General features: G+C 34.5%; 1 protein-coding gene across 6 annotated transcripts in view; it reads left to right on the top strand.

The window, feature by feature from the left end:
- EYA4 (EYA transcriptional coactivator and phosphatase 4) overlaps positions 1–23,327 on the top strand; it is a 231,456-nt gene that overhangs the window by 172,404 nt on the left and 35,725 nt on the right. For 2 of the 6 annotated variants that reach the window (XM_015572102.1, XM_015572103.1), the window contains exons 5-11: positions 5,213–5,305; positions 9,681–9,747; positions 10,981–11,123; positions 11,256–11,399; positions 13,096–13,175; positions 16,215–16,380; positions 23,102–23,238. In XM_015572102.1, coding sequence (XP_015427588.1) covers positions 5,213–5,305; positions 9,681–9,747; positions 10,981–11,123; positions 11,256–11,399; positions 13,096–13,175; positions 16,215–16,380; positions 23,102–23,238 — 830 coding nt within the window. Of the gene's footprint in view, positions 1–5,212; positions 5,306–9,680; positions 9,748–10,980; positions 11,124–11,255; positions 11,400–13,095; positions 13,176–16,214; positions 16,399–23,101; positions 23,239–23,327 lie in introns of all 6 variants that reach the window. The other 4 variants (XM_006776216.2, XM_015572101.1, XM_015572105.1 and 1 more) reach the window with 3 other exon arrangements.

The following is a 23,327-nucleotide window of genomic DNA, read 5'->3' as shown; positions in this document are numbered from 1 at the left end:
GGGAAAGAGAGATAGAAACATCAATGATGAGGGAGAATCATTGATTGGCTGCCTCCTGCGCCCCCCACACTGGGATCAAGCCTGCAACTGGGGCATGTGCCCTGACCGGGAATTGAACCATGACCTTCTGGTTTATAGGTCGATGTTCAACCACTGAGCAGTGCCAGCTGGGCTGGCAACAAATTCTTAAGGAAAATAAAACATGCATTATGTTAAAATATCCTCCAGTGTTTGGTCAGCTAATAAATTCTTCTGAATTTACAATATGTAAATTGACCACAAAAGGCAAATCTTTAGTGAGATTATACTTTGATTATTAATGACATAGTCTTGGTGGCATATTGATACGAAATTTTTAATGACATTTAATAACTTTTTATGTTGGGTGTTTATAATACAAACTAAGCATTTGGTGCATAATCTCTCTCATTGAAAGTAAATTATTTTATTTTTAATCCTGGGTTTTATTGTTGGTATTGGATCATTGCATAAAATTATTATAAGGAAAAAGCTAATTTCGGCTGTTTTCAAGAACTTTGCATTCATTTTGAGATTTTCAAAAAGATAAATTTAATTATTTATTTTATATTAATATGAATGAGTTGACAGTATTACCTTAACCTACCATATTACATTGGTGCTGTTTCAATCTATTAGACTATTACTTTAATTTAAAATGTTTTATCACCTTAATCCTAATTACCTCTGCAGATTTATATTGGTACTTAGATTTTCCTTTCAAATGTCACTTATTAAATTGTTAAAATATAGAACTAGTAATAAAAATAGAATAAATGCAATAATGCCTTAGCATGTAGATCAGGGATCAGCAAACTTTCTGTAAAGGGTCAGATAGTAAATATTTTAGACTTTGCAGGCCATATGGTCTCTGTTGTAATTACTCAACTTAACTTTTGTTCCACAAAAGCAGCCATAGATAATATGTAAGTGATTGAGCTTGGCTGTGTTCAAATAAAACTTGATAAATTTGAATTTCTTAAAATTTTCACATCACAAAATATTATTCTTTTGGTATTTTCAACTATTTAAAAATTTAAAAGTCATTCTTAGCTCATGGACCATTTAAAAATAGGCCACAGAGCAGATTTGTAACATGTGTTATAGTTTGCCCATCCCTGATATAGAGATATATATGCTATAGGTGTAGTCTATATACTTCATGTACATACACATTCATGCATGTAAATGCATGCCAAGTATATGAAAGTTACTTCCAGATACAGGAAAGATCCTAATTTACAAGATTCAGATTTATGATAAGCCATACATTGTATACAAAAATACTTAGATCTATTGGGAGTACTTAGGATAGGGTCTAAAAGTGAATTTTTACTTTCTCAATTACTAGTAAAATGTGGCAAGTTTCTATTATATGCTAGGCTCTGTGCTAGGAAATGGAAACCCAGTGGGGCCTATAGAACACAATACTGGCCATCAAGGGACCAAAATCTAACAGAGGAAAAGAGACAAGAAAATAATGTGGGAATAATGTGTTCAAGGTGGTTGCACAGTAGAGGGAGGGAATATTTTATTCTACATGGAGATTAAGAAAATACTTCAAAGCAATTTGAGGGAACCAAAATCAGACATTGTGATCGGATTTATGGCATTTTCTATAAAGGGGTGAGCAAAAGTGGGTTTACAGTTGTGAGTTCGTGAAAAAGTTTATTTTTGTATTATAATTAATTAATTAATTATTGTATTATTTATTATTATTATAATCAACCTACTTTTGCTCACCCGTGTATTTAGAATCTGCATAACATGGAAAAGAATCTTCCAAAATATTTAATATATCAATGAGTGAATCACATGTAAATAATTTATTTCTGAATGTTATATACATGTACAGTAGAGCCCTTTTTACATTTGCTTTTTGGAATGAGAGCCATTTGCTTCATCAAATTATTTTACAAAATTTAATACTTTAAGGATACTTAGGAACGAAAGATACTTGGAACTCATAGGTTTTTGAATGAATATATTGATTTAGACAAACATAAACCATAAGCTGTAGCAATTATTAAAACTGGCAGGCAATATTTATTGTTACCCTGCAGTGGTGTGAATTGTATCCCTCCTGATCTAAATCCTCCTGAAATTCTTTGTGGAACCTAAAAGGTCAAAAGTTGCTATGTTTAATTTTGTGATTCAGCAAGAAGTGTATTTGGAATTATATATACATAGATCTACACTCTTTTTAGTGGACACTTAAATGCATATTTCTGGAGATGAAATACAAAATGTAAATTACTGGGTCAGCTCTTGTAAGGATTAAACGTGCTACTGCAACAAATGAACGTGAATGATGTTATGATAATAAACCAGACTTTCTCCAAAAAATATACACATCAATGCTGTACTTGAGTTCTAAAGATAAACTGCAGGAACAAGATTTAATTTGAAAATACTCATATGTATATGAGGATGTGGTTGTAGGTTGGGATGCGAAGAGAGGAAATCAGTGGTTTAGTAGACATAGCTAACACCTGGCAATAATCACATACAATCTTAACTAAAGCTGTAGATTATTTTAAAGGTGAAAATTCAGTCGTTTCAATACATTAAAATTAATTTGACCCTTTTAAATAACTGTTTGGTTCTATTAAAAACAAGTCACAAGTGGCTATTTAGTGGTCAGGAGGACCAGACAATTCAAGTATTTCTTCTGTGCAAAGTACCATATATAGTTTTTCTCATTTTACTTCAATGGAAATAGACCCTTATTTTGAGCATGTAGAAAACTGCAGAACTCATTAATTAACCTACGACATCAAAATATAATTGCTGCTTTTGAAATCAAAATTATAATTTACTATTAAACATTAATAAGTATGCTTTACAAATAGTGTTCATAGACTTGGATACATTTAAGTAGGAATTTGGCCACCCTTTGAATTTGTAAGTTCCAAGAAATTTTCTCTTGTCTTAGTTGTTAAGGCTTTGGACTGTGTTTTTGTCATAAGTATGGATATTGCATCACAAAGGGCCTTTACGCCCATCTAGATCACACTCTGGAACATCTTTATATGGATACAGATTAAAGGAATTCTTGGTTAGTTAGTGCAGCCTGCAAAGGCAGTATGGCTGAGAGTTTGGATTCTGAAACTGTACCACCCTGGTCTCAAATTCTAGCACTCACTAGCTCTGTGACTATAGACAAGTTATTTAACCTCTTTGTTCCCTCATCTGAGAAATGAAGATGATAGTATCACCTACCTTTTATGATTGTCATGGCAGTAAAGGAGTTAATATCTATAAAACACAGCAAGAGCACCTGGAATGTATGAAGTACCTTTAAAGTGTGTGTTGTTATCGGCCTTCAAACTTGCTACTTCTTGTTGTTGTTTAAAATATTTCATGAGGAAGAAATGGAAAGCATATTGTATTAGCCTATTCCCACACTTTGGAGCTTTCATTTTTATTACCAAAGTGTGCCTAATTACTCCATCTAAAAAACACCCCACTCTTACCACTTCCTGAGCTATCACGAAGAGTCACTGTCATGAATGTAAACCATTTTCATACCTGAAGATAGCCTGTTATGGTGGAAAGATCATGGATTTGGCGCTAAAGACCTGCGTTTGGATCTTAGCTTGATATCACCTGCAATGGAACAGGCTCCGCAGCCCACCCAAACATTAGTTTCCTCCTGTATACATTTTATATAGTGGTTTGCATTGATCAAGGTTGTTTTAAGGAATAGCTAAATATAAATAATCTAGCACATAATAAGCTCTCAATAAATAATTATGTAGTAGCAAATAATTTTGTGGTGGTAAATTTAATTAGTGATCAGCTATAAGCATAACAGGGACTACCATCCAAGTTACTACTAAGAAGTAGTAACCACCATATATTACTTGTCATTATACACATAATGAGATGCTACTCCTCAGATTATTGTTGCTATTGAAAAAGAGGTGGACCTTAAATTTCCCTTTTGCTAAGAGAAGTAGGCCAACTTTCTTTACTCCCTCTTTCCAACCTCTTAGAATCTTCCAGCAAATCTTCAGGACATTATTGAAGCATGGATAGTAAATTTACCTCAGAGCTCGCTAAGGGCGGGTCCAGTTAGCTCTATTCCTGTGGAAAGAGACCATCATCATGACTGCATGTTTCTCCCTAATTAATTGCTTTTCTAACAGTATAACCTAACTGACTTCTTTGGTTGGTGGGTATTTTCTGACCCACTATACTTTTTTGTCATATTTGTTCATGGTTGGCTAGTCTTCAGCTTTCTTCTTTATAGTTTTCTGCTTGCTTCTAAGTTATTTAACTGTATAATTCCAGGAAACATAAGAGGTGTTAAGTAGAAAATAATTTAGTTTATTCCCTTGCTGCTGTGATATATGTAACAGAGCTCTGCCCACAAAGGGAAAATATGGTGTGACAAAATAAGTAGAGGCTTTTCCACTGCCTCCCTCCCCCCACTCACATCTAATAATGACAATTATGTGTGCCAGGCTACATCATTGCCAAGTGAGGATTTTGCCAAAATATACCACCTCAAAGAAGAAATAACATATTAAAGACTTTTCAAAAGATACACTTATTGCTGTAGAAATCATCTCTTATTCTATGCTTCTCTCTATAATTCATTAAAAAATCATTATGCCATTAAAATAAAAAGCCCAACAGCTTATGTATAACTCTTTAGTTTTTTCTAAGAGCAAAAAATTTATTGAGTGCCTCATTTTTCACCCATCACCTGAATATGCTCATGGTTTCTGTATTTCAGGATGCCTCCATTGTACTCGTATGCAATCATTTTTTATAAAAATCTTCTTGAGGAGAATAAAATATAAGCTAGTACATCTCATTGTTATGTTTTGTATTAAATGTTCTGAAGACTGACCAATGGTTCCTTTTTTCTGTCTTTTGACTATAATATCAGAGTGTGCTTTAGGTGAGTTAAAAATGCAAATATGTATACTGCTGTTTCAACTTCGTAAGGTGGACTGCCCTGAAAAGCCAGATTCAAGATAACTGGCTTGGCCAGAGGAATTTTCAATTAAGTTCTCTCCAAATGCATGTCCATTTAGAAGCTAAATTAACAAAACTCTCTTCATCGACTTCTCAAGTTCTCTCTTGCATGCTCATGGTAGCTAGAAAAACCACTAGTAGAACAGTCAGCATCTTTGATACCAATTTAGAAATAAAACTCACATGTACTTATTCTTCTACATAGTGTCTCTCCTTGCAGTCAAAACAGAGCCTTTGAACAGCAGTGAAACCACAACCACGACTGGAGATGGAGCGCTTGACACTTTTACTGGGTCAGGTAAAGCCTTAAGCTCGTGTGTTGTTACGTACACATCGGGGTACACACAATTCTCCTAGTGAATAAGCAGCATAAACACCAAAGCTGTTAGAACCTAAGTTTCTATACATTTAGCAATAAGTTAACTTTTTTGAGAACTGATTGTCATAAAACTATGCATTTTCAGAAATTATATTTGGAATCATCTTGCTAGATTTTTTTGAGTTGGCAGCAAAACAATCCCCCTTGACTTTCTTATCAGAAATAAGCAGAGCTGGCTTCCTTCATAATTATTTTATACAGTGTTTAATTTAATAATTAGGTTGTAATAGTTGACTTTATCCCGTCAACTTGCCCATTCAAATGACATAAAAACTGCCTTTTCTCCAACATTTGAGATGTAAAACTATCCATTTGATTCCTTCTAAATAACCTTGTTTCCTCTGTGTTTAAAAAAAAAAATCCTCCCATGCAAGCAACTGAGTGACAAGTATTAAAGGTTAATGGGCTGCAGGAGAGCACATGCGGGTTGCATTAGAACCAGCCTCTGAGAGCACTACTTTCACTCAAATGCTTCAAAGAGAACAATGGCGTGTCTTTAAACATCAATCCTTTTAAATACCAATACCTGATAACTCCCAGGTGGGCACAGAGGACACGCATTAAGTTGACTTAGTTAAAGTTACAATATTTTGTTTGGTTTATTATCTGGTGAAAGGATTCTTTTTTAAAAAAATGTGAGAAGGAATGTGTATAGCAGAAAGATGAACATTAAACCTGGAAAAGTATTTGTGGTAATTAAATCTTGGTTCTGTTATTCTATTTTATTTTACATTTTCCCATGTTCTCATGGACAAGGGTTTCATGTGGGTAAGCTTCATGTAAAGAGTTGAGGTATATCCTTGAGGATAATGTCATTATAGCATATATTTGATTTTTAAAGATAAAGATGATCCCATTTCCTGAGTTCACACTATTTGGGAGTGCTTGCCATGTATTCACATAAATAGTAGTACTCCAAACAAAAAGAAATAATACATACAGATTCATATGTATTAATCTATATTTTTTTCTAGCAATTCACTTGCCTCCCAGGAGCTAAATAGATATCAACTAACTCTAGCATTCTTTATTACTCATTATAATCCTTGTAAACTTTCTACAAAGTAAATGCATATGAACATATTTTTAAGGAAAGGAATGGAATTATAAGTAACTGATGACATACTTAAATAGCATATCACAAGTTAACTGAAAGCTAAATGACAAAGTTACAGAATGTTAGCTCCAGAAGGAATTTTAGAGATCTATGGTAAGAATACTAAGGCACTGAGAAGTTAACGGTGGTTAAGGCCAGACAATCAAAACTGCACAGATAGTCTCTGCTATAAATAGTCTAGAACAGTATTCTGAGCTATTCAGGAGTCTTTCTGTGATACCCATAGGAAAATATAAACATGAGGAAAAAAATAACTGGGAAGAGTCATCCTATCTGAAATTAACACACACACACACACACACACACCTTTTTTTTTTTTACAAAGTTTCTTCATTTTCTTTTAAGATTTATCTAGGATTGTGCTGTCCAATAAAGTGGCCAATAACCATATGTGGCTATTTAAGTCTAAATTGACTAATATTTGGTATAAAATTTAAAAAGCCATGTAGTTACACTAGTCACATTTCAAGTGTTTAATAGATGTATGTGGTTTTTCTAGTGGCTTTCATACTGGATAACTCAGGTATAGAACAATTCTAACACCATGGACCAAGTTCTTTAGGACAACAATGACTTAGGTCAGCAATCCTCAAAAGCAGCACTATCTAAAATGGATGTATTTACCATTGTGAGGTAGTTGTCCTCTGCATTGCAAGATGTTTAGCAGCATCTCTATCATCTATACAAGACAACAGTAGCACCCTGCACTTATGACAATCCAAAATGGCTCCAGACATTTTTAATGTCCCCTAGCAAGCAAAATTTCTACTCCACCTCCAACCTCATCCCCTACCTCTCACCCTGTTGACAGTCACTGAGCTAAGGTTCCATGATCATAAGAATAAAACATTAAAATTGCTTGACATCATACTCTGAGAACCTGATAATATTCTTTATAATTTTGTTTTAATTAGTTTTAAGGACACTTTTAAGGCAAGCAGTTTTCCTTACTGGTATAGGCAGAAATGATGGAGTATAATGAGTATAGTGCTTTGGGTAATATCTCTAGATTAATTGAATGGCAATGGGGAAGGTCTCCATGGTTCTCCAGAAATCATACTGAAGATTAGGCTGCCTGGCTAGCAACTGTCTTTACTTTGTTCAGCATAAGCTCAACTTCACTTTAGTTAAATTTTATTGTTGTTATCAGTTACGTGGAGATTTATGTTAGAATGAAATGTAGACATTTTAGTTAAGAAGCATAAACTCTCCACGTTTTTTGTGAACATCCTAGTTTTCTGAAACAAAGATGTTATATTATATTTAGAAAATGAACATATAGACATTAATATGAAATTTTAATTGACCCTTTACACTGTTTTGAGTGCATCATGCTAATGATTTCTAGATTCATTCGTTAGAGGGAGAAAGGATCATATATATTCAGACTTGTGTTCACCCATAAGGATTTTTCTGAAATAATTCTTCTCCTTGGCTTATTTAATAAAAGCTTCATCAGAGAATGTTTCTTTTCAGTATTTGATGTCTCTTTGGAAAGCCTTGTGTTTCACAATCATGAAAACAACTGGTTAGTATAGTCTAAGTTTTGAGTGTGCCCAAGTGAAATTTTATAAATAAGAAACAAAAAAAACATGGAATTAAGCCTCATTCAACTATATTTTTGATAAACAGTATTCACTGTTAATGAATAAGACTGAATTTCCTGTGGAATAACACTATTAATATTATGTAATGAACAGTTAGTGCCCATAGTGTAGTAAAAAACGTCTGTTCTCATTTGAAAGTTTTAAACATTCTTTAAGTTTTTAGTAAATAAGTAAAAAATTAATGGTTCATTAGTCAATGTATTTTAAGTATATATAGTAAGCACACTTAAATAATGGTTGCTGAAAATATTTACAACATAACACCCCAGTCATAATTAATGATTTTCAAAATTGATTCATAATATTCTTGAAAACATACTTTCTGTACTGTTGCTATGAAAACTGTAATAGACTTTCATCCTCAGAGTTCACAGGCCAAATAGCATTTTAAATACATTAAATTTTACCTGTTTATGAAGTAGCAGATCACAAGGGCACTTAATAGCATTTTGATATAGAAAAATCTCATGTTTCATGAAATAGTTAGCAACCTAAACCTATTTGTCACTTTTACAATTCTAAAAGTTTAGCTCTAGAATTATTATGAACAACTTAGAAAGGACATAGTACTTTGAAGTATAACTATGATTGATTAGACTAAACTAATTCCAGTGCTGCGTTGTGTACTACTTTAATCTTTTTGAAAGGTGAATGAACAGCAGATGGCCTAATAAAGACACTCTGTGTGCTTGCCCAGTATGGATTGGCTCTGAAGGGACTTCCTCAACACGGTAGAGCCCATATATTTGCAATACATCCGTCTTAGTCAAGCAGATGGTTAAAGGAAAGAGAAACTTCCAAACTTTTGGACATATTCCAGTTTGGGGCTGCATGTTTAGGTGAAATATTAACAGGACCTGGCTTTCACCTTTATGTTCTTCTCAAAAAAGTTCTATCTCTGATAGGTCAAAATATTTTTGTAAATAAGGTTGCTACTGCGCTTTGCAATTATGGTGTGTGTGTTTTTTTGTGTTACATCATCACCCATGCGTTCTGTGTACATTGCAATTATTACTAGAATAGTTTGGACTGTATTTTTAAATTACTCATCTGATTGGTAAAAGAAAGAAAATAGAATATGGTATCATTTGACAATTTGAAAATCAAGGGTGGATTGTCACATTTTTCTTAATTTTTATTATAATTATACTAAAATAAATATGGAGGAAGGGTAATGTATTGGCATCATATTTGGAATTTAAAACATAAAGTTTGCAAATAAAAAAAAAATTACCTTTATATCATGAAAGAATAATCACCTGTAATTGAATATATTTATCCATAGCATATTAATACATAAAAACATGCTACTGATTTGAGAAAATGAAAGAATGATGGAGGTGAATGATTTTTAAGAATTCATTTCATGCTCTTAGAACAAAGTTGAAGCAGTTCAGTTAGAATAAAATGGGCATCTGTTTCTGTTTAGAAAATGAATTCATACTTTTGAAAATCACTGAATTTTTAGATACATATCTTTAATGTGATAATGTCTTTAAATTGGTTTTGTATACTCTAGTGAAATATACTTATGAAGCAACCTTTTTGCACTTTTGTGTGTGTCTTACAGTAATAACAAGTAGTGGCTACAGTCCCAGATCAGCACATCAATATTCCCCACAGCTCTATCCTTCCAAGTAAGTGGTCAGTAGATTCTTTCAGATTGGTTAGAATAATTTTTCAGGATTACCTTTATTGATCTGTAGTCACACAACATAACTTTAAATTGGGATATATTTATGTATATAAATGTGTTATAGATAGATACTCTGATAGATTAGTTGGACAGATACATATCTTGTATAAATCTAGAAATAGAGATATACTCATTTTTATTTGGACAGTTCCCTTAATCCTGGATATTGATATACCTTGAGGAAAGCATCAAGTTCAAAACAGAGCACACTGATTTTTTAAATGAAAACCCTAAAATGCTAATGAGTTTAAAGCAAATCTAAAACATTACATTTTATTCAAACATCACTTTGTAATTTGTTCCATCATTACAATATTTTTATTGGATTTCAAGTCTTAATAAATATATTTTTGAAGAAAATGCTGTACTGTTTTTATAAATAATGTAGTCAACTTATTGAGGGCAGTGGTAGAAATTTCAAGTTTAACTGTATTGATCGTATATCTAAATTTGGTTGCAGTCAGCCAGATGTGTCAAGATTTGGGATCCCTGATTCATACACATTTAAGCGTTCTTTTCTGCAGCAGCTCGAGTGTCTGTCTTTAAGAATAGGTAGGGGGTTGGGTATCCAGTTGGGAACATTTTGTAAAATGTGGCATGATGAGGGGAATGGCATTCCAGTTGGGAACATTTTGTAAAATGTGGCATGATGAGGGGAATGGCATTCTTTTTATTTTCAAGAAACTAGCTGCCTACTTTTTTTTTTTAGATTTTAGTTCTTGGTAGAGAGTTCTTAGTAGCACTTTTAATGACTTTTGTAGTCATTGCATTGCATTAGGTCACTCACAGTAACTGGAAATACATTCACAAGCATACTGGATTCCAATGCAGGTGTATGCATCGGATGGATTAAATTAGATTGCTTTGTTTGATATAAATAAGAATTATAGGCCTGAAAGACTTTAGATTTAATATCTAAACCAAAATTTCTCATTTTCCAGGAAGGTATAGACTTAGAGAGTTTAAAGTATTTGTCCAAGGTCACTAGCCTGGTTTTTAGCAGAGCCTGAGCTCCTGACATTCAGACCCATGTCCTTTCCTATATTGTGAAAATTATATTGTGGATAAAGAAAAGGATTGCTTCCTGGCTATTATGAGGTTTCACTGAATCTAAGCTGTCTGAATTAATATGCAGTCTTTGTTGCCACAGTAATGCTATTTTTCTGATATTTAGGCCCTATCCACACATTCTTTCTACACCAGCAGCTCAAACAATGTCTGCCTACGCAGGCCAGACTCAGTATTCGGGAATGCAGCAGCCAGCGGTCTACACAGCCTACTCACAGACAGGACAGCCCTACAGCCTGCCCACTTACGGTATTTCACGTCTTCTCTCTTTTGGTTATAAGCTGGTAATCCTGCTAGTGGTTGTATATTCTAATATAAGATATCACATGGAAGTAAGGTCATTTAGTAATTAAATGGTTTGCACATGCATTTTCCAAACAGATTTGGGTGTGATGTTGCCAGGCATCAAGACAGAGAGTGGACTTCCACAAACTCAGTCTCCGTTACAGAGCGGGTGCCTCAGTTACAGCCCAGGGTTCTCCACCCCACAGCCAGGCCAGACACCTTATTCTTACCAGATGCCAGGTATGTAGACACACGGAAGATGTGTTATGTGAGAACAAATTCTTTGAATGAGACTCCTTGGCTTTAGACTAGAATTATATAGTCATGAAGGTGGTTTTAAACATTAAACCTCTACTCACACGATTTCATCAGAAAAGAAACATGATGAAAAAAGTTGAATATACATCAAGATATATGACCCGTATTCAATTTAAATACTTAAATTTAAGTTGCACCGAATTGGCATTAAACTTGGTCCAAGCAAAGCAACCTCTGAGCAAGTCACCATGCCAGCAGTCACATGTTTAGCATCTATTTAAGTGATTTCAAAGATTTGTGTCAAAAACCACCATTTTCGTGTTAGTATTTTTAAGGGTATAATGCTGTTTTTAGTCTATTTAAAATTAAGTTAGTACTTTCTAAGTCCCATTTACCATTGAATGAGGATTTTTTTTGTTCATTCCTAAAATACTTCTCCCCTATTAATACTACATTTCTTAATAGGAATATTTATATAATTTAAATATACCACCACCATCCAAAATCCTCCCTATATGGTTATTGTTTAATTTTTCCCCTTGTTTTTTACTCCAATTAAAATTCTTTTTAATCACTGTGTGGTTATTGCAGAAAAAATTTAGTCACATAATAAAAACATTAAAAGCTTATTCCTAGCTGTCATTTTGTCTATATTATTAAAGTAAAAATTTTGGGGTTATATTAACATATTTGAAACAACTAGAATAGACATTTGAGTCAGCTGACTAAAATGAAATGATTACTTAGACTTTTTTAGCTGAAATGGCAGGTCTCTCTTTACCTAGAATGTAGGGAGAAATACCTTTGTTTACATGCTACAGCCTCAGTAAATATGTGGCAGAGACCATAGAGACATTTTCATTTATTTCCCCAAGTACGTTCATATTGGGCATTCCAGGTGGATAACTTGTGTTAATTACATATTATTCAAACCCATTGGTAAAATAATAAGCTACCTCAGTTGTCTTTCCCTTTGCATCTTAGAAAGTACATTCCAAAAGAACATATTTAAAAAATAAATCTGCAAATTGATAGTTCACCTGTTTGCCTTAATTTTAAAAATCATTGAATAAATTTCTGACCTAATAGTAAATTTTAGAAGACCCTCAAACCTTAGATTATTACAGTACAAGTCCTATTGAGTCTGAGCCCTAGTTCCTAGCTCTTTTTGTTCTAAGGAAAGAACGCAAGAATGAAAATACAGGGGTGACAAGCATCAATTAAGTCTAAGTGGGTTCTATTGTTAATATCTTAAGCTAACACTATCCAGATAGTTAACTTGGGTGATTTTTGTATGCAAATGCAAGTTTATATGACCATTTGGAAATTCAGTAGAATGGAGTTCCACTCATCTGGAAGTAGTCTCAGAGTGTAATATATTTTATTCTTTGAATATTCTGTACTTCTAGATACTTAACCCTTGAAGGTTAGCTGCAGCCCTTGTTAAGACTGTTGTAGATGATACCTGTTATCACAAGAGGTATAGAGTCAAGCACATTTTCCTTATAAACCTCTCAACTTCAAATTTCACTGTCTTAATAACAAAATTAAATATATATATAAATATATATGTATATGTATATACATATATATTTATATATCTCATTGAATCTGAAAGTGAAATATTTTTTATTTTACAGTAAATACTTAAGGAATTCATTTTTTTATTTACTTGTAGGTTCTGGATTTGCACCATCATCTACTATTTATGCAAATAATTCAGTTTCCAATTCAACAAATTTCAGCGGATCACAACAGGTAGAGTAGTTTTTGTATTCTTGCTTCTTTATGTCTATTTCAGATTTGGGAAGAATAGTTTCAGGTTGCCACATAAGTGAAAATTCTCCCAGAATAAGTTTTTTAAATTTAAAATTAAGATAACATTTTGAGGAAATAAAAATTAGCTATCCAGAATTTTTGGGATATGGGTAATTCTATATATTTTAGATTTCCTGTTCACTAAAGGTTTGCCCTTTACACTTTAAGCTGTGATTGTTTTAATTATTTGGCATGGAACTACAAAATGTATTGCAAACTTTGCTATCATCATAAACTAAACATAATTTAGTTTAAGACTAAACAAAATTATACTAAATGTAACTTTATTTTTTTGATAAAACAGTTTATTAATATCAATTGATTGAACTGTAATCAATAATTGGATTGTGATATCATTTTTAGTCCAAAATGACATTTGTTACTAAACAAAGTTCCCTTTGGACTACTTTTGGCTTTTATGTTTTACTTATTTATTTTTAACATATTTTTATTAATTTCAGAGAGTAAGGAAGAGGGTGAGAGAGAAGGGAACATCAATGATGAGAGTAAATCATTGATCAGCTGCCTCCTGCATGCCCCCTACTTGGGATTGAGCCCGCAACCTGAGCACATGCCCTAGTGGGGAATTGAACCTGGGACCCTTCAGTCCACAGGCCGATACTCTATCAACTGAGCCAGATCAGCTAGGGCAACTTTTGACTTTTATTTTTACTTTTTAGTTTACTAGGTAGTGTGATAACATAAGGGAAAGAAATAGTCTGTTCTACTTAAGAGGATTAAAGATTCATAAAGGAGAGGAAAGATTTATATCATAAAACAGATCCAATGCTACCTGAATATTTAAATACAGTGGCTCCAACATAAAATGTAGCCTGTATTTTGGACCATGGACTGAGTACCAATTTAATATTTAAGCAAATACTTATTGAGTACTTATTCTGTATTAGGAATGGGAGGTATTCTAGGGAAAGGAAGGTGGGGATGGGTTGGATTGGACCTGATCCTATCTCATGGAGCTTACAGCCTACTGAGAGAAGTTGACAATAAACCAGTAAACAGACAGGTAAATATACAATTAGCATGAGGGGAGAGAACAGGGTCCTCTGTTTTTTTCTAACAAAAAAATTGTTAGAAATCTAAGTGGAGTAGGGGAGATTTTGTGGAAGGCCTGTCTATGGAACTGACATTTAGGCCAAGTCTTCTAAGGGCTGGGTGAAGAATGAGGGCAGGGGTGTTTCAGGCATAGAAAGCAGATGTACTAGCTCGCCCAGGGCTGATAAACTTGCTGTGTCAGTCTGGAGTTTAGTTTGTACCTGAGGGTCCGGTGGGTAAACACATCTGCACAGATGGACAGGGGCCTGCACAAGTAGGGCCTTGTGCTATATAGGAAGACATTTAGATTGTATTCCAATCCCAATGGGAAGCTATTAAAGGATTTTGAACAGGAGAATAGCATCACATAATTTATGTTTTGAAAAGATTACTCTGGCTTCAGGGACTTTGGAGGAAGCCAAAAATAGAAAGGAGGAGACAAATTAGAAAACCTGTCCATTGGCTCCAACAGCAAGTAAAGGTGGCTTGGACCAGGGTGGCAGTAGAGGAAATAAAGAGAAGCAGAGATCTTGGAGATATGTTTGAGTACAAAAAGACATTGTCTTCCCCGGAAGCTAGTAGTCTGGACCTTTCCAATAAGTAAATTCATCTTCCTTTAAGGCACAGGTGCAGCTCAGGCTCTCTGGCCTCCAATTGCAACTCTGAGACTTGCTAGCTGTCTGCTCTCGGACAAATCCTTAAGCACTCCCTGCCTGCGTCCCCTTCACAGTAAAATGTGAATAATGATAATACTGCATAGGCAGCCGTGGGCAAACTACGGCCTGCAGGCCGGATTCGGCCGTTTGAAATGAATAAAACTATTGAAAAAAAAGACTGTATCCTTGTATGGAATGATGTTTACTTTGAATTTATATTAGTTCACACAAACACTCCATCCATGCTTTTGTTCCGGCCCTCCGGTCCAGTTTAAGAACCCATTGTGGCCCTCGAGTCAAAAAGTTTGCCCACCCCTGGTATAGGGGGTTGTGAGGGCTAAATGACTAAGTCCATTTAAGGTTTCAGAACAGTACCTGACACAAAGTAGTCACTATGTAAATATTTTCACTGCTTTACTCTGTAAAATATGTGTTGCGAGGCACTTTGTCCAAATATTGCAAGTTTTTTTTTGTTTATGGGCTCACAGGTGGTAATGGGGAACATCAAATCTAGAAATTAACAGATGGATAGAATTTTAGTTTTCTGCCACACTACTTAATCCTTTCTGATAATATTTGTTTATACACATATGTACTTATACAGTTTTTTGGTTTTTTTTTCCTGTAACAAATGAGGCAAATAAATGTTTGAAAACCTCACTAAAATCTTCAAGTCAAGGCCTCAGATGACATGTGTCCTGTGAGAGAAAGAAAATATTTTATTCATCTTCTTTTTTTTTTATACATCTTCTTTTACTTACTGTTTATCTCCTGACAAGAAATCAAAATTATACAGGGTAACCAAGAAGGGGAATAAAACTCACAATAATGCAGACTGAGGTGTGCATGGAAGCTGGGAGGAGCAGCCACACCTCCCCCTTGCAGGTGATGTTCAATATATGAGAACGGATGCTATGAATATAAACTGACTCCATCTCCTTCTTGCCTCTTCAGTTGCATAAGACATGTTGATATATATCCTTGGATAAGTAATTTTGGGGCCAAAATGAAGCAAATGTACCCTTTAGTCAGATTAAAATGTGTATATTGGATCTGGTTTGCAAAACCAGCAAAGTAATTCATGACAATGTGTATACAGAAGGGGCCCACAAAATTGTCTCTGCCCTTTGGAATCAACTCAAAGCTGTGGACTCTAAAACAAATGGAGCCAAATACTGATCTTACAGTTTACCAGAGCGATTGCTTCCTTTTCAAACACGCCAGAGAGTAATTTCTATTTCAAACACACACATCTCAATTACTGTTTCAGGATTATCCATCCTACACAGCCTTTGGCCAAAACCAGTATGCACAGTATTACTCCGCATCAACGTATGGAGCATATATGACATCAAATAACACAGCTGATGGCACATCGTCGTCAACCTCAACCTATCAGTTGCAGGAATCTCTCCCAGGACTGACTAGCCAACCAGGTACAGATCTTCATCCAGGTGAAATACTTTCATATGTTTTGCTGTGTCTAATGATGTGGAGAAAATGGACATTTCAGAAATAAGGCTGAAAGCTCCCAAATGATTATGCTGATGTTTGATCTGTGCTAGTACCACTGCGTAAGATGACATTCTGGCATTTGTAAAACACTTCTTTTAGATGTGGAGCAGTTAGGAGATTTATATTTTAATCTTAAATGGCAGTGTGTATGTGAATATAAGTGGATATAAAAAGGTCAGTGGGCCTTTTGCCAGACTATTTTGTGACGGTCTTGACAACATAGAAAAGTTGTAGTATTATCTTTGGATATAACTGACCATATTTCCTTTATGCTTGAGAGACTGCATAGTTCCTTCACCTTCGTGAGGCATCAGTGCCTCCAATCAGTGAATGTTCCCTACCTTCCTAAGGTTTTTAGGATCATTGCTAAGTAGTCTAATATCTTTGCCTAGTCAGCACATATTTAAAATCCATTGTATTTTTTGTTGTCTGAAGCTTATCTGTTTTCTTATTGGAATTATATTTGCTGACAGATATTTAACCCAGCTGAAACATTTAAAGTTAAATGCAAATTTAATAGAAATTCATCATAATCCCAATAAAAATTCCAGCAGGACTTTTTGGAGAAATGATCAAGGTGACTCTAAAATTACAAGGAAAGACAAAGAAACTAGAATAGCCAAAATAATTTTGCAAAGTTTGAGGGCTCACATTGCCTGATTTCAAGACTTATTATAAAGAATAGTCATCAAGAATTGGCAAAAGGACACATAGTTGGAGCAATGGAATAGAACGGAGAGTCCAGATATAGACTGACTTACGTACACTGGAAAATGGGTTTTGACAAAAGTGCAAAGGCAATTGGAGAATGAATAGATATTTTTTTGTTTGTTTGTTTGAGGCTTTTTAATTTTTTATTTTATTTTTTCCATCACAATTAATCCCCTCTGTGCACTCTTCCACTTCCACCTATCCCCTGCTTCTGCAATCATGACACTGTTGTCCATGACTTATCTTTTTTTTTCATTTTTGCTCAATCTCTCACTCCTCCCCACCCCATTCTCCTTGGACATGCATAAGCAAAATTTTAAAGAACACACAAAAATAACAAACAATAAAATCCGCCAGAATCTTAACTCTTAATTCATACCATATACAATAAATACATGTCAAAACTAAAACTATAAAACTTCTAGAAGAAGACTTGGGGGAAATTTTGTGGCCTTGGGTTATGTAAAGATTTTAGATTTGATAGATAATATTCAGATCTTATCAGATTTTCTGTTTAATTTAAAGAAGAAATTATTTCTACTTGTAACTATATTATTATCTCAACCAAAATCATAACAATACACAAGTCTGGATTTTTAAGGTATTCTGTGATCTCAGAACTTTAGTCAAGATCTTTAAGTTTTTGTCTTTCAGATCTTTCATGCATACAAAAAGTAAACTAGTTCGTAACTATGAGATTTTTCTTTATTATTATTGATGAACTTTTAGCTATTTAGTTTAACGGCATGAAAATTATTTTCTATTAACCAACTCTGCATTTTGGAATTAAATCAGAGACCTAGCAATTAAACCCACAATTTTTCATAAATCATTTTCTGTTGACTTCTCTCATTTTTAAAAGAGAAACATACTTCATGTTCTATAAGAGACAGCTGGTTGTTTTGATTTAGCGATAAACCCTAATGAAATACAGTTGGATTTAAAAATCTAAAGCATGGAAGGTACAGTTATTCATTACTGTACTGATTAAAGGATAATTATTCAATCATGTATGGTGTTGGCCCAAGAAAATGCCTAAGGTAGTTGGTAATGACTGATGTTATTTGGAAATTGCAAATAGCATTCAGTTATTACTTTACCTTATTAGGTAGTTTGACAGTGTATTTAAAAGAAACATTACTATGCTGATTAAGAACAGATATTTTAGTTCATTATCTTTAGAAAGACCTCTCTTTGCTTTTAACATAAAGATTATCTTAGGTATATTATAATTTTGATTTGCATTCAGAAAGTGATGACTGATTAGTACATGAAAACTTGAGATATTTTTATAGCTCCTTTTTAAAATATTTTAATCATCTTTAACATTATATATAATTAGTCATTTGTAACAATATTATCCTTTACTCTGAGCCCTTGGCAGGCATTACAATACATTTAGCTGATTAAATTTTACAAGTGCTTCAGAAAAGTAAGGGATATAGTAAGATCACTTCGCTCTTTGAAAAGAAGCCAGTTTCTTAGGCAGAACTCAGTAGACTTTGCATAGCTTCATGGCATTTCACTTAAGGACAGGAAGGAAACAAAGTGCTAATTCAATTCGTGGAAGCTAACCAGAGGATTTAGGTAGAAAGAACTGACCACATTTAACTCCTCCGCCAATCTGCATTTCCCATATCTGCAGCATTAATGTACCCCAGTACAGTTACCTGAGTGAAATTATTTGGCAGAGGCCCTGGAATTGACAGCTTTCTCCTTAAAAAAAAAAAGTGTCAATAAATGTTTAATGACCAGCTGAGCTCAAGTTCCTGGTTTTACCCTTTATCAGAAAAAAGGATAGCATCTTCAAAAGCTATAGAGGTCAGAATAGTTCCACCTGGATGGTTGCTATAGGAGTCCAGATACTGCCGTGGCCTCTTCAGGACCTGCTCTTTTACTGTAAACTTCTTTTTTTTAAATTTCTTTATTGATTAAGGTATTGCATATGTGTCCTTATCCCCCCATTGCCCCCCTCCCACACCCCTACTCATGCCCTCATCCCCCTGGTGTCTGTGTCCATTGGTTAGGCTTATATGCATGCATACAAATCCTTTGGTTGATCTCTCCTCCTTAACCCCACCCTCCCCTATCTTCCCTCTGAGGTTTGACAGTCTGATCAATGCTTCTCTGTCTCTGGATCTGCTTTTGTTCATCAGTTTAGTTCTTTTGATGAATTTCTTGGCTTTCACTTTCACAAATTGTATAAAATCTGTATAATTCTTGATTAGTAAAAACAGATATAGGTTTGTAATCAAGAGTGTCCATTATGGTTTGGAGGAGGAAGTATAAGCCTAGTGGTTAAGGCAGCAGTTCTGGAATCATATCACAATTCCTCACACAAACTATTTCATCTTGGTAAGTTAAATCCCACATGTCTCCAGTTTTCCCAAGATTAAAAGAGGATAATGAAAGACCAGATTCACAGAGTCAAAGTGAGGTTTATATCATATAGCTCTCGACATAGATGCAGATATAGATAAAGAATGTTTCACAATAAAGAGTGCTGACAAATCAATAAGGAAAAGAGAACCCAATTTTAAAAATGGGCAAAAGATGTAAACAGTTATATCAAAAAAGAAGATACCAAATGGGAAATTAGCATACAAAAAAGTGTTTCACATCATTTCTCATCAAGAAAATGCTAATTAAATCTACAATAAGATACCACCATACCCCCACCTTGACTAATGTCACAAAGACTAGCAATATCAAGTATTGGCAAGAATGTCAAGCAACTGGAATTCTCATTGCTAGTAGGAGAGTGAATTAATAGAACCACTTTGGAAAAAGGTGATCAGAGCTTGTTAAACATGGACATATGCCTTTCCTCTGACCCAGCAGTCCCGCTGGTAGGTATATATGCCTTAGAGAAACAGGAGCTAGCCCACAAAGACAAGGACAAGAATGTTTATAGCAGCTTTATTCATAGTTGCCTAAGATTATGAATAATCCAAATGTATATCAACAGAATGATAAACAAAGCATATATACTAGTGCATATATATTGAAGTTCTAGCCACATTAAGGAAAGAACAGATGACTGCCCCAAGCTACAAATGTGAGTCAATCACACAGACATAATGAGCAGTGAATAAAGTCAAACATATTTTAATAAACATTTTAAAAGGAAAGACAGTACATGAAAAAAATACTTAAGGTTGAATAAATATGGAGCTGCTCCTCTTAGTTCTTTAAACAAGCTGTCAGAACACGTCTGTCCATATTGTGTCCAAATTTTTAGAGCCCTTTTAAGATCTTGCAGTAACTTGGAAGGAATCAGTGGTATCAAGTCCCATTTTTATTGAAACCCAAACACTTCTTATAAATACTCCTTTCCCTGCCCCTCCTGCTCTTTTCATTCCCATGCTGTTGGCTCCCAATTTATTGGAATAGCTGAGTTGTTTCTGCCAAACTCCTTCTTTATGGGTCCAGTCAACCATCAACCACCCATAACATCACAGTGACCTGGGGATTTTGCAAGTTTTTGTCCTTTCAGCCCTTGTACTGTTGCAAGAACAAAGCTGCCTTGTGCTATTTAACACCTGGAAAATGATCTAGGATGAAGAGAAAGACAGGTTGTATGGAATGTCATCCCCAAAATATTATTATAAGCTTATTTAATAAATTAGGGTTAATTATAACCTACAATTTATTTGAAAGAGAACATTTGACTTGCAGGACATAGTAGCCTTAGGAAATTTCTGTTAAAAAACAACTAAACATAGAAAAAAAATGTTGTGATATATTTTGGAAGTTGGTGTGTGTTTAAATACCTAAAGCCTAATTAATGCCTATGCAAGTAAACTAAAGCATGATTTATTGTAAGATAGGGCTATATTTAACCTCATTACTAAAACTTTTTATTATGCTGTCTACTCTCACACAGTGGATAGCAGAGGTCCACACAATGAACGGTGCTAACAATGTTTTAAGAGCAAATGATATTTGGAGCACAGACATACTTTTCGATGCTGTCCTGACATGCACAATGTTTCCCAAAGATGTTATAACTGTTACAAATGACTATACGCTAGCTATGCAGAATTTTCTATTATTTAGAAAAAATAATACCTACGTGTTATGTAGTTTGTTCAGATTTGACTATTTATATTAAAAACTGTTCAGCTGTCCTCAAAATTATTTTACTTTAATTTTATGGTAAAGCATGCTAGTCATAGCATCTTTTTGTTTAAAATTGCATAACCTAAAATTAATATAGTTTGCCATCAGACTCTCATAGAAGTTTTTACTTTGTGCATATTAATAAAATCCAATTAAATGTAAACCAACTCTATCTCAATAATTCGAAAAAGTGTTATGCTTTAATATAACACACACACACACACACACACACACCTGAGAGTCAGAGAGATTGTGTAAAATGCTTGCAGTCGTAGGATAAATCTGACTCTTGTTACTTGTGAGATTTTGCTGCACCTCACTGTTGCCTCCATTTGTTTCTCTTAACACACCTCAACCCCCCATATATACACAGATTTGCCAGTACTTCCTACCTCATAAGATGCTCCACCATTAGCTTTAGACATGCCAGATTTTAAGGTATCTGTGGTACATGAAAAAATCAATCAGATACAAAGTCTGAAACTTAGGATGTAGCCTGGTTGGGAGTATAGATTTTTTTAACAGTCATCACACAGAGGGTGATTAACATCATGGATCACCCAGATGATGTGGCACGAGAAGGACAGTGATCAAAGCATGGAACTTGTAAATACCAACATATAAGGAATGAGAGAAAAAAAGGAGTCCAGGTCTCTTAGGAAGAGAAGGTGAGAGAGATTCTAGACTTAGGGGAGTGCATGTTGTCAGCTGCCAAATAATGGTCTGAGGGGTGCTGTTTAAGAGGATCAAACCCAGCATGGAGATCCAAGAATATAAGATCTGAGTCTCTCTATTGCATTTGTCAATGAGGTAATTATTGGGACTTTGCACCAGAGTAGTTTTACAGTTTTGGTGAACTGAAGCTAATTGATGACAAATCAGCTGTCAGGAAGTGGAGAGAGATGTGCTGTCCGGCACTGTAGCTGGTGTCCACATGCGGCTATTGAGCACATGCCCTCTGGCCAGTACAGATTGAGGTCCACTGTAAGTGTAAACTACACACAGGACTTTAATACAAAAGAAAGAGATTATGTAAAGCATGTCATTGATAATTATATATGGATTACATGTTGAAATGGATATTTTGGATAAATTAGGTCAATTAACATACATAAAGTTATTTTTACATGTTTCTTTTTACGTTTTTTAATGAGGCTTCCAGAAAATTTTAAATTATATATGTGGTTACATTTGTTGTTTGCATTATATTTCTGTCAGACAGCACTGGTATGCACTATTCTTTTAAGAAGTGTCATTTTAAAAAATAAGATAGCAAGCAGATAGCTTCTAGATGGAAATGTAAGGTCAAAGGGAAGGACTTTTAAACTTGCCTATGACCCCAGAAGAGGAAAAGGTTGGACAGAAGATGAGAGAGGGTTTGACTAATGGAGTGAGATTCCTTAAGAGGTGGGGTAGAGGAGTCAAGTTTGCATGGAATTGATCCACAAGACATTTCATCCTCTGAACTCTGATGTAAGGAGGTGAGAACAGATTTAAATTTAGATAAATATATAGGTGGGGGTAGAAATTGGAAGTTGAAGGCATATGGAGTATAAAAGGTGTTCAGGTCTAATAGATCACAGAGACTATAACTTGGGAGGGATTTGTTGGGAGGGATTAGTCTGACCTACAGACAGATTTTTTTGTCCCTTTAGAATTTTGGGTATTTGTGAGTATAAATCAATCAATCTCTCTCCCTCTCTCGTCCTAAGATTTCTGTTCAATAAGAGTTTAAGATGATTAATAATGAAGACTCATGCCTAATCTAAAAATGAAGTGCTATTTTTGATGTAACTTATGTATTTTTAGGAGAGTTTGATACTGTGCAGAGCCCCTCCACACCCATTAAAGATCTTGATGAGAGAACATGTAGGAGTTCTGGGTCAAAGTCCCGAGGAAGAGGCCGGAAAAATAACCCCTCCCCACCTCCCGACAGTGACCTGGAGGTATGCTGACTCATCCTCAAAGAGTGTAATATGATGTTTTATTTTTATTGAATATATATTCTATACTTACAGTTTCATAACGCTTCAAA

The sequence above is a fragment of the Myotis davidii genome, unplaced genomic scaffold (assembly GCF_000327345.1).
Source record: "Myotis davidii unplaced genomic scaffold, ASM32734v1 scaffold266, whole genome shotgun sequence".
Taxonomy (NCBI): domain Eukaryota; kingdom Metazoa; phylum Chordata; class Mammalia; order Chiroptera; family Vespertilionidae; genus Myotis; species Myotis davidii.
The sequence above is the reverse complement of the archived record's forward strand: the minus strand, read 5'-3'. Positions and strand labels throughout refer to the sequence as shown.